The sequence below is a fragment of the Oncorhynchus clarkii genome, unplaced genomic scaffold (assembly GCF_045791955.1).
Source record: "Oncorhynchus clarkii lewisi isolate Uvic-CL-2024 unplaced genomic scaffold, UVic_Ocla_1.0 unplaced_contig_461_pilon_pilon, whole genome shotgun sequence".
NCBI classification, from domain to species: domain Eukaryota; kingdom Metazoa; phylum Chordata; class Actinopteri; order Salmoniformes; family Salmonidae; genus Oncorhynchus; species Oncorhynchus clarkii.
The window spans coordinates 134,499-146,933 of record NW_027258019.1 but is presented as its reverse complement, the minus strand read 5'-3'; the positions used below and the strand labels follow the sequence as shown (position 1 = coordinate 146,933).

At 39.9% G+C, this 12,435-nt stretch overlaps 1 protein-coding gene across 1 annotated transcript; it reads right to left on the bottom strand.

Moving 5' to 3' along the window:
- Positions 1-1,467: 1,467 nt before the first annotated feature.
- LOC139394546 (zinc finger protein 180-like) lies at positions 1,468-8,705 on the bottom strand. Its single transcript, XM_071142636.1, has 2 exons — positions 8,348-8,705; positions 1,468-2,342 (listed from the first exon to the last, which is right to left on the bottom strand). Exons 1-2 carry the CDS (start codon positions 8,703-8,705, stop codon positions 1,468-1,470), a joined length of 1,233 nt encoding a protein of 410 aa, XP_070998737.1.
- Between the last annotated feature and the right edge of the window lie 3,730 nt (positions 8,706-12,435).

Here is a 12,435-nt window from a genome sequence, read left to right as displayed (position 1 = left end):
CTGGAGTGATGTCAGATTGTTAATAAAACTGGAGTGATGTCAGATTGTTAATAAAACTGGAGTGATGTCAGATTGTTAATAAAACTGGAGTGATGTCAGATTGTTAATAAAACTGGAATGATGTCAGATTGTTAATAAAACTGGAGTGATGTCAGATTGTTAATAAAACTGGAGTGATGTCAGATTGTTAATAAAACTGGAGTGATGTCAGATTGTTAATAAAACTGGAGTGATGTCAGATTGTTAATAAAACTGGAGTGATGTCAGATTGTTAATAAAACTGGAGTGATGTCAGATTGTTAATAAAACTGGAGTGATGTCAGATTGTTAATAAAACTGTTCATTGTTAATAAAACTGTTCATTGTTAATAAAACTGGAGTGATGTCAGATTGCTAATAAAACTGTTAATTGTTAATAAAACTGTTCATTGTTAATAAAACTGGAGTGATGTCAGATTGTTAATAAAACTGGAGTGATGTCAGATTGTTAATAAAACTGGAGTGATGTCAGATTGTTAATAAAACTGTTCATTTACCGTTTTTTTATATATAAAAGCCTCCATGCTGCAAGTACGTTGAAACAACAACCTGCAAAAATAAGTACTTTCAAAATAAATGTCATGAATTTAGATTGGATGTCAGAATAGTCTTTCCTTGGTGTTGCTAGGTGGGATAGCCCCAATGTCAAAACACAGTTTTAACCTGTCCGAATCAATAACCAATTTCCAGAAACAACAAGAGGCAATAAATCACTGATATATCTATTAGGGTGGAAATCAGGCTGTACATGCTATTGATGCTAACACAACTAAAAAAACACATGGAAATGGGAGATATCTTTTACCTCACTGGTTAGAGGACAACCTGCAGAAGACAGTCAGCTACATTTTGGAGTGATGCATTTAAATGTAGGGTCGCTAAACAAAGGAACACAACACTTATTTGTCATCACTCATATAAATATCACGTTGAAATCAATTGTGCCGAGAGAAGGAGATGAGGTTGCACTTCCTGTTAAAACTAACAGCTCAAAAACCACAAGGAATCTGTGAATAATGTGTACATCTTTGGTTAGAGTACAATTTGTAGAAAACAGCTAGCTACATTTTGAAGTGTTGCATTTTGATTCAAGTGGGTCCCCGACGAGGTAAGTCTAACACAACACGATGTTAATCACATAAATAGTACTCTTTCATTTCAGACCCTGAATTTTTCCCCTGATGAAGCTCATATCCATATCATGCTGAAATCAATAGAACAGGGGGCAAATGTTTAGGGTTCTACATTATGACATCATTAAAATACTCCTACTACAATGTTAAAACATTCTACATTGTGACATCATTAAAATACTTCTACTACAATGTTAAATCATTCTACATTGTGACCTCATTAAAATACTCCTACTACAATGTTAAAACATTCTACATTGTGACATTATTTCATTGATATCATGAAACAAGTCCTTCATGTATGTACTTTCTGATGTTTTATCAGAGATCTTTTACCAGAGTAACTCTTCCCACATTGATCACAGCTATGAGGTTTCTCTCCTGTGTGTGTTCTCCGGTGTGCAATCAGGATATTTGCCTGAGTGAAACTCTTCCCACATTGATCACAGCTAAAAGGTTTCTCTCCTGTGTGTGTTCTCTGGTGCATAGTCAGACAGCTAGATGTAACAAAACTCTTCGCACATTGATCACAGCTATAAGGTTTCTCTCCAGTGTGTGTTCTCAAATGTACCATCAGGTTGCTTGAGTGAGTAAACCTCTTCTCACATTGATTACAGCTATAAGGTTTCTCTCCTGTGTGTGTTCTCTCGTGAATAGTCAGCTGGCTAGATGAAGTAAAACTCTTCCCACATTGACTACAGCTATAAGGTCTATCTCCTGTGTGTGTTCTCTGATGTGTTTTCAGGCTGCTTGGAACATTAAAACTCTTTCCACATCGATCACAGCTATAAGGTTTCTCACCAGTGTGTATTCTCTGGTGTATAGTCAGACTGCTAGATGTAACAAATCTCTTCCCACATTGATCACAGCTATAAGGTTTCTCTCCTGTGTGTGTTTTCTGGTGTGCTTTCAGGCTGCTTGTAACACTAAAACTCTTCCCACATTGATCACAGCTATTAGGTTTCTCTCCCGTGTGGATTCTCAGATGTCTTTTAAGGTCAGCTGAAGAGGGGAATCTCTTCCCACAGTCAGAGCAGCGGTGAGGTTTCTTCCCTGTGGGTCTCCACTGGTGTTTGAGGTGTTCTGATGTGGAGAGACTCTTCTCTGTCTCTTCAGCATCATACTGTTGTTGAGGCTCCCCAGAGGATCCACAATAGTCACGACTCTCTCCTGTGTGAACAACAAAGTCAGACAGATGGTTAAAGGCCCACAACAGCAGTAATCCACTGTTTATTTTAACTAAAAAGTGATGAACATGATGTTGTGCACAAACTTATTTAACCCACTGCCAAGCCTGGGACAAAAAAAGGCTCCTGAACAGCTTCTACCCCCAAACCATAAGACCGCTGGACAGCTAATCAAAATGGCCACCCAGACTATTGACATTGACCCCCACCCTTTTCCCCCCTTAACTCGCTGAACCCCTTTTATCATTTATTTACCCCCCAAAAAGCTCCACTGACTCTACCCGTACACTCACTACACTCTACCCGCACACTCAATTAACTCTACCCGCACACTCACTACACTCTACCTGCACACTCACTACACTCTACCTGCACACTCACTACACTCTACCTGCACACTCACTACACTCTACCTGCACACTGACCACTCTACCTGCACTCACTACACTCTACCCCCACACTGACCAGACTCTATCCGCACACTGACCAGACTCTACCCCCACACTGACCAGCCTCTATCCGCACACTGACCAGACTCTACCCCCACGTTATCATACACTACATGACCAACAGGACACACCATGACCAACAGGACACTCCATGACCAACAGGACACTCCATGACCAACAGGACACTCCCTGACCAACAGTACGTGGACACTACAAGACCAACAGTACGTGGACACTACATGACCATCAGTACGTGGACACTACATGACCAACAGTACGTGGACACTACATGACCAACAGTATGGGGACACTACATGACCAACAGTATGTGGACACTACATGACCAACAATACGTGGACACTACATGACCAACAATACGTGGACACTACATGACCAACAGTACGTGGACACTACATGACAAACAGTACGTGGACACTACATGCCCATCAGTACGTGGACACTACATGACCAACCAACAGTACGTGGACACTACATGACCAACAGTACGTGGACACTACATGACCAACAGTACGTGGACACTACATGACCAACAGTACGTGGACACTACATGACCAACCAACAGTACGTGGACACTACATGACCAACAGTACGTGGACACTACATGACCATCAGTACGTGGACACTACAAGACCAACAGTACGTGGACACTACATGACCATCAGTACGTGGACACTACATGACCAACAGTACGTGGACACTACATGACCAACAGTACGTGGACACTACATGACCAACAATACGTGGACACTACATGACCAACAGTATGTGGACACTACATGACCAACAGTACGTGGACACTACATGACCATCAGTACGTGGACACTACATGACCAACAGTACGTGGACACTACATGACCGACCAACAGTACGTGGACACTACATGACCAACAGTATGTGGACACTACATGACCAACAGTACGTGGACACTACATGACCAACAGTACGTGGACACTACATGACCATCAGTACGTGGACACTACAAGACCAACAGTACGTGGACAGTACATGACCATCAGTACGTGGACACTACATGACCAACAGTACGTGGACACTACATGACCAACAATACGTGGACACTACATGACCAACAATACGTGGACACTACATGACCAACAGTATGTGGACACTACATGACCAACAGTACGTGGACACTACATGACCATCAGTACGTGGACACTACATGACCAACAGTACGTGGACATTACATGACCGACCAACAGTACGTGGACACTACATGACCAACAGTACGTGGACACTACATGACCAACAGTACGTGGACACTACATGACCAACAGTATGTGGACACTACATGACCAACAATATGTGGACACTACATGACCAACAGTACGTGGGCACTACATGACCAACAGTACGTGGACACTACATGACCAACAGTACGTGGACACTACATGACCAACAGTATGTGGACACTACATGACCAACAGTACGTGGACACTACATGACCAACAATACGTGGACACTACATGACCAACAATACGTGGACACTACATGACCAACAGTATGTGGACACTACATGACCAACAGTACGTGGACACTACATGACCAACAGTACGTGGACACTACATGACCAACAGTACGTGGACACTACATGACCAACAATACGTGGACACTACATGACCAACAGTATGTGGACACTACATGACCAACAGTACGTGGACACTACATGACCAACAGTATGTGGACACTACATGACCAACAGTATGTGGACACTACATGACCAACAGTACGTGGACACTACATGACCAACAGTATGTGGACACTACATGACCAACAGTATGTGGACACTACATGACCAACAGTATGTGGACACTACATGACCAACAGTACGTGGACACTACATGACCAACAGTACGTGGACACTACATGACCAACAGTATGTGGACACTGCATGACCAAAAGTACGTGGACACTACATGACCAAAAGTACGTGGACACTACATGACCAACAGTACGTGGACACTACATGACCAACAGTACGTGGACACTACATGACCAACAGTACGTGGACACTACATGACCAACAGTACGTGGACACTACATGACCAACAGTACGTGGACACTACATGACCAACAGTACGTGGACACTACATGACCAACAGTATGTGGACACTACATGACCAACAGTACGTGGACACTACATGACCAACAGTACGTGGACACTACATGACCAACAATACGTGGACACTACATGACCAACAATACGTGGACACTACATGACCAACAGTATGTGGACACTACATGACCAACAGTACGTGGACACTACATGACCATCAGTACGTGGACACTACATGACCAACAGTACGTGGACACTACATGACCAACAGTATGTGGACACTACATGACCAACAGTACGTGGACACTACATGATCAAAGGTATGTGGACACTACGTGACCAACAGTACGTGGACACTACATGACCAACAGTACGTGGACACTACATGACCAACAGTATGTGGACACTACATGACCAACAGTACGTGGACACTACATGACCAACAATACGTGGACACTACATGACCAACAATACGTGGACACTACATGACCAACAGTATGTGGACACTACATGACCAACAGTACGTGGACACTACATGACCAACAATACGTGGACACTACATGACCAACAATACGTGGACACTACATGACCAACAGTATGTGGACACTACATGACCAACAGTACGTGGACACTACATGACCATCAGTACGTGGACACTACATGACCAACAGTACGTGGACACTACATGACCAACAGTATGTGGACACTACGTGACCAACAGTACGTGGACACTACATGATCAAAGGTATGTGGACACTACGTGACCAACAGTATGTGGACACCTGCTCGTCGAACATCTCATTCCAAAATCATGGGCATTAATATGCAGTTCTGTGCAGGAAAGTCAAGTTCTTCCACACCGTACCTCGACAAACCGTTTCTGTTTGGACTTGGCTTGTGTTGTCATGCTGAAACAGGAAAGGGCCAAACTGTTGCTACGGATTTGGAAGCACAGAATGTTGTCCTTGTTCTAGAATGTCAGAATGCTGTGGCATTAAAATGTCCCTTCACTGGAACTAAAGGGGCCTGAACCATGAAAAAACAGCCCCAGATCATTATTCCTCTTTCCACCAAACTTTACAGTTCGAACTATGCATTCAGGCAGGTAGCACCCGCTAAACCCAGATTTGTCCGTCAAGAATGAATCACACTTCACCACCTGGCAGTCCGATGCTCCAGAATCACCTGGCAGTCCGATGCTCCAGAGTCCAATGGCGGAAACCTTTACACCACTCCGGCCCATGCATGGCAGTGCGCGTGGTGATCTTGGGGCTCGTGTGCGGCTGCTCGGCCGCCCGAGGCAGTTTGGAACACGCTTCAGCACTCAGCCTTCCCGTTCTGTGAGCTTGTTTGGCCTACCACTTTGCAGCTGAGCCGTTGTTGCTCTTAGACGTTTCCACTTCACAATAAAAACACTTACAGTGGACCAGGGGAAGCTCTAGCAAGGCAGAAATTTGACAAAACTGACTTGTTGGAAAGGTGGCATCCTATGACGGTGCTATGTTTTAAAGTCACTGAGCTCTTCAGTAAGGTCATTCTACTGCCAATGTTTGTCTATGGAGATTGCATGGCGGTGTGCTCAATTTTATACACCTGTCAGCATCGCGTGTGGCTGAAATAGCTGAATCCACTCATTTGAAGTGTGAACACATTTGTATATGTAGTGTATTTGCAACTACTTGACCAAAAAATATTAGTCAAAAAACAGCCTATCGACCAAAGAATCGGCCAGCCGACTACAGCTCAGCCATGAAAAAAAGTGGGAAAAAAATGTGCAGAATATTATACAATTTGACTTAACAGCTGTAACAACTTGACCCCCACAGGAAATCTACACTGGCAGTTATAGAATATACTATATATCATAGGAACCTGGTGACACTATCATTATGACATCATGGATGAATTCTAGAATATACTATATATCCTAGAAACCTGGTAACACTATCATTATGACATCATGGATGAATTCTAGAATATACTATATATCATAGGAACCTGGTGACACTATCATTATGACATCATGGATGAATTCTAGAATATACTATATATCCTAGAAACCTGGTTAAACTGTCATTATGACATCATGGATGAATTCTAGAATATACTATATATCCTAGAAACCTGGTTAAACTGTCATTATGACATCATGGATGAATTCTAGAATATACTATATATCCTAGAAACCTGGTTAAACTGTCATTATGACATCATGGATGAATTCTAGAATATACTATATATCCTAGAAACCTGGTTAAACTGTCATTATGACATCATGGACGAATTCTAGAATATACTATATATCCTAGAAACCTGGTTAAACTGTCATTATGACATCATGGATGAATTCTAGAATATACTATATAGCCTAGAAACCTGGTGGTTAAACTATCATTATGACATCATGGATCAATTCTAGAATATACTATATATCCTAGAAACCTGGTTAAACTGTCATTATGACATCATGGATTAATTCTAGAATATACTATATAGCCTAGAAACCTGGTGGTTAAACTATCATTATGACATCTTGACATCATCCACAGGAAATCTCCACTGGCAGTTATAGAAATACACATTTACTATATAACCACTGAGAATAGAACTTATAAATGCCTCAAATGATTCAACTGTATTTCCCCCATCAGAAACCAAAACATAAGCTTGTATAACGCCACTGTTTGTAAACAAACACTGCATAGCCTCAAAATCTATTCAAAACTTTCATTTTGACCTTCTGGATGTCATGTCTTTGTATATAGTAAATATATATAGTGAAGCAACTGTCAAGCCAACAAGTTAGAACTGTTACGCTGTTAAGTCAAGATGTCTGAACTTCTTGACAAGGTTTCTACAATAGCTTTCTCTATGAATGTGAGAGTGGTTAAATTTCTCCAGACCCCATCCCTCAGCTGTTTGCCAAGTCTCTGTGCAGCCATTTTGTTGCTGTTTAAATACTAGGTTGCCCCTTTAAAAAAGTCACACATCAACCAATCTGCAGTTCAACCAATAACAAAGCTGTAATTACACCATTGTTTAGGTAATAAGATGATGGATGGGGCTGGAGAAATGTAACTACTCTCAAATTCATAGACAGACCTATGGATGCAAGGACTGACCATCCATGATATCAACATTATAGTTTTAACCATATTGAGGCTATACAGTGTTGGTTTACATTGTTTCTAAACATTATAGTAAAAAAAGCTTATGAGGCATGTGATATATTCTTCAAGAATCAATGGCTATAAATAAATAATTTAAAAGTCCAAATACGGATGTAACTGCAGATTTCCCCTTTAACACCAAACATCAGTTCAACAACTGCAGAGTTTGTGCCTCTGTTTTTAAGACAGTACTTACTAGTGTAAATCGAGGAACGGTTTCTCAAAAGCATCTTATGGCTAAGTTCACCGTTAGAACCATTGGATGCCTTAAGATGCGTTTGGGAAACCGGGCCCAGATATCCAGTTTCCTCCTCTTCTTCCTCCTCCTTTTTCGATGTAACAGTCATCTCTCCCTCCTCCTCTTTCACATCAAAAACGGCATCCTCCTCTTTCTCTTCCTCTTCTTTTACTGTAACATCCTCCTCCTCTTTCACTCTGACCACGTCTTCATCTTCTGTCAATGTAACGTCTTTCTCTTCTTTCACTGTAACAGCCTCACCCTCTACTTGTTTTTGCACTGTGACATCCTCATCTTCCTTCTCCTCTTTCACAACAATGTTCAGCCACAGACCCTCTTTCTCCGTCCAGCGGACCGCATCTTCTTTAGAAGGAGAGTAGCTCAGTGAACTCATCGTCGGAGATGCTAGCTAGGTAGGCTAATGCTAACTTAACCAGCCAGCTAGCTGACTAATAACAACACCGTAAATATGAAATTAAATGGGATAAAATTTAATTGGATAACTAACTAGACGATATGAGTGGGTTTAAAACACAGTGGCTAATATACACTAAAGCGTCTAAAGAGCTTTATTGGTTCGTCTATTTTGCCTAGCAAGCTACCGAGGTGTCTGACGAACTGTTGCTGCTGTTGAAAGAAGCGTTCCGTCCACTACATTATACGTCACACCAACAGCATCGCCTTAAAGTATCAGATCTGCTGACTGGAGTGGGTAACGCAGTTGAGAGAAAATTTATATTTTATTTTCAGACAAAATGGACAGGAAGAAATGAGAAGAAATTAGTCAAGGAAGTGAAGTCTCCGGAGGCATGCAGAGGCCAAATTGAGCTCCATTCCGCATTGCTGTGTGCTTCTTAAAGATTTTGTATCAATGCGGGGAGGGGGCTATGTATAGCTCTGCATTGACATGATTGGTTTAAGGTAGGTAAGGGCGGTGACACAACCTCAAACTCAATTCCTTGACAACTTTCTTGACAACAGCTCCGCGCTGCTCTGCGAAGCACGAGAAGTATGACACTTTTGTTGGATAATATATATTGTTATATTATTATATATTATATATTGTTGGATATATATAAAGCTCCGCAGAACTGATCGTTTTCAGCTAGACGTGACAGCTGCAGTCAAAATGTGCTATATTGTAAAATATCATGAAAACAAAAATGTAAAGTTAGACATTAGGGTTAGCAGTATGGTTAAGGTTAGGCATTAGGGTTAGCAGTATGGTTAAAGTTAGGCATTAGGGTTAGCAGTATGGTTAAGGTTAGGCATTAGGATTAGCAGTATGGTTACGGTTAGGCATTAGGGTTAGCAGTATGGTTAAGGTTAGGCATTAGGGTTAGCAGTATGGTTAAGGTTAGGCATTAGGGTTAGCAGTATGGTTAAGGCTCGGCATTAGGGTTAGCAGTATGGTTAAAGTTGGGGTTATTTAAGGTTGGGGTTAGGCATTAGGGTTAGCAGTATGGTTAAGGTAAGGGTTATTTAAGGTTGGGGTTAGGCATTAGGGTTAGCAGTATGGTTAAGGTAAGGGTTAGCAGTATGGTTAAGGTAAGGGTTATTTAAGGTTGGGGTTAGCAGTATGGTTAAGGTAAGGGTTAGCAGTATGGTTAAGGTAAGGGTTATTTAAGGTAAGGGTTAGGCATTAGGGTTAGCAGTATGGTTAAGGTATGGGTTAGCAGTATGGTTAAGGTAAGGGTTAGGCATTAGGGTTAGCAGAATGGTTAAGGTAAGGGTTAGCAGTAATGGTTAAGGTAAGGGTTATTTAAGGTTGGGGTTAGGCATTAAGGTTAGCTGTAATGTTAAAGTTAAATCAGATTTTATGACTGTGGTACTAGCCTGTGCCTGTTGTGTATTTCAACATTTTTTCATTTTCAACAAAAATGTACTGGATTGGTTGAAAACTGATACTAAAGTTATATACTATTTTGACACGGTGGAAGATGTACTGAATTGATATGGTTTATCGTACTAAAATGGACCAAGATGTGTTGATTTTGCACATACTTGTTGATTGGTCGGCCATTGGGTTAATTTATTTTGCAATATGTTCAAATCAAATCCAGCTTTATTTATAGAGCACATTTCAGACATGGATACAACACAATGCTCTTCACACGTAATAAGAAACTATGAAAATAAAAACTGAAATATTTACAACACAACGAACATAAGAGCATAGAAAAACTAAAGAATAACAATAAAACTGAGACTAATGATCATTCTAAGGAAAAGACATTGATTAAAATAGTAAGAATATGATGTAATATCCAACCAGAAATATAAGCTTGTTTTACAACATTGTTAGTAAACAATATAATTGTACCAATAAAAATTCAGTTAGTCGCATAAATTGTGATTACCAAATGTTACATTGAAATATTATGAAATATCAAAACCGAATATACACTCCTTTGTTAATTAATATGTATTGGCAATAATTCACTTACTGGTGAGGCATGGAATAATAAAACATATCTTTGTCAGGCTGAATGTTTGAAATATGAGGTGATTTGAGTCATGCTTCTTCAGTAGTGGAATAAAGACAATTAGCGCTTGAATGTTGTCAAGAAATACTGGAGTGATGTTAGATTGTTAATAACATTGATTATAGGTGTATAAGCTGCAAATACGGGGAAATTAAGTTATAATTCTTAATACTAAATGTTACATTAATTATAAATATGAAAACCAAATGTACACCCCTTTGTTAATATGTAATAATTAACATAATGGTGAGGCATGGAATAATAAAACATATCTTTGTCAGGCTGAATGTTTGAAATATGAGGTGATTTGAGTCATGCTTCTTCAGTAGTGGAATAAAGACAATTAGCGTTTGAATGTTGTAAAGAAATACTGGAGTGATGTCAGATTGTTAATAAAATTATTATATTATTATTGTTAATGCTGGAATGATGTATGATTGTTTAAAAAAATCGTTCATAAGTTGGTCCAAGTTTTAAAAATTATACCGCATCCATATGTATAGGCTGCAAGTACGTTGAAATTGAGTTGTTTTGTTGTCATTGAAACCTGGAAAAAGTTTTTCCGACTTTCAACCAAAACCGAACGTAGATTGGACGTCGGACATAGTCTTATTTTTAACGTCTTTTCAACAACATTTTGATAGGCGGGATAGCCCCAATGTCAAAACGATTTTAACGTGTAAAAATCAATCACCAATATGCAGAAACAGTTTGTGATACATTGAAAACCGAAACATAATATTTACTATCGAAACAAACATGTTCCACATGTTAATCACATCTCTTGTATTTTTTTTAAACGAGCACCTTATAAACTGCACAAGTACCAACAACGCTGTTGTTTTGACAAGTAGCAAATACATCACTGATATCAATTAGGGGGGAAATCAGGTTGCAAGTGCTGTTGAAACTAACACAACGTAAACAAACACATGAAAATGGGAGATATCTTTTACCTCACTGGTTAGAGGACAACCTGCAGAAGACAGTCAGCTACATTTTGGAGTGATGCATTTAAATTTAGGAGTCCCCAAAACTAAGAGAAACGCAACACTTAAATATCATCACTCATATCGATATCAAGTTGAAATCAATTGCGCGAGAGGGGAGAGATGAGGTTTCACGTCCTGTTAAAACAGCTCAAACACCACATGGAATCTGGGAATAATGTGTACACCCCTGGTTAGAGGACAACTTGTAGAAAACAGCTAGCTACATTTTAAAGTGTGTCAGTTTGATTCAAGTAGGTCGCCAACGCGGGAAGTGAAACGCAACACTTTATTTGTGTTTATGTTAATCATATAAATAGTACTCTTTCAATTCAGAGCCTGTATTTTTCCCAATGAGGCTAATATCCATATCATGCTGAAATCAATAGAATAGGGGACAAACGTTTAGGGTTCTACATTATGACATCATTAAAATACTCCTACTACAATGTTAAAACACTGTACATTGTGACATCATTAGAACACTCCTACTACAATGTTAAAACATTCTACATTGTGACATCATTAGAACACTCCTACTACAATGTTAAAAACATTCTACATTGTGACATCATTAAAATACTCCTACTACAATTTTAAAACATTCTACATTGTGACATTATTTCATTGATATCATGAAACAACTCCT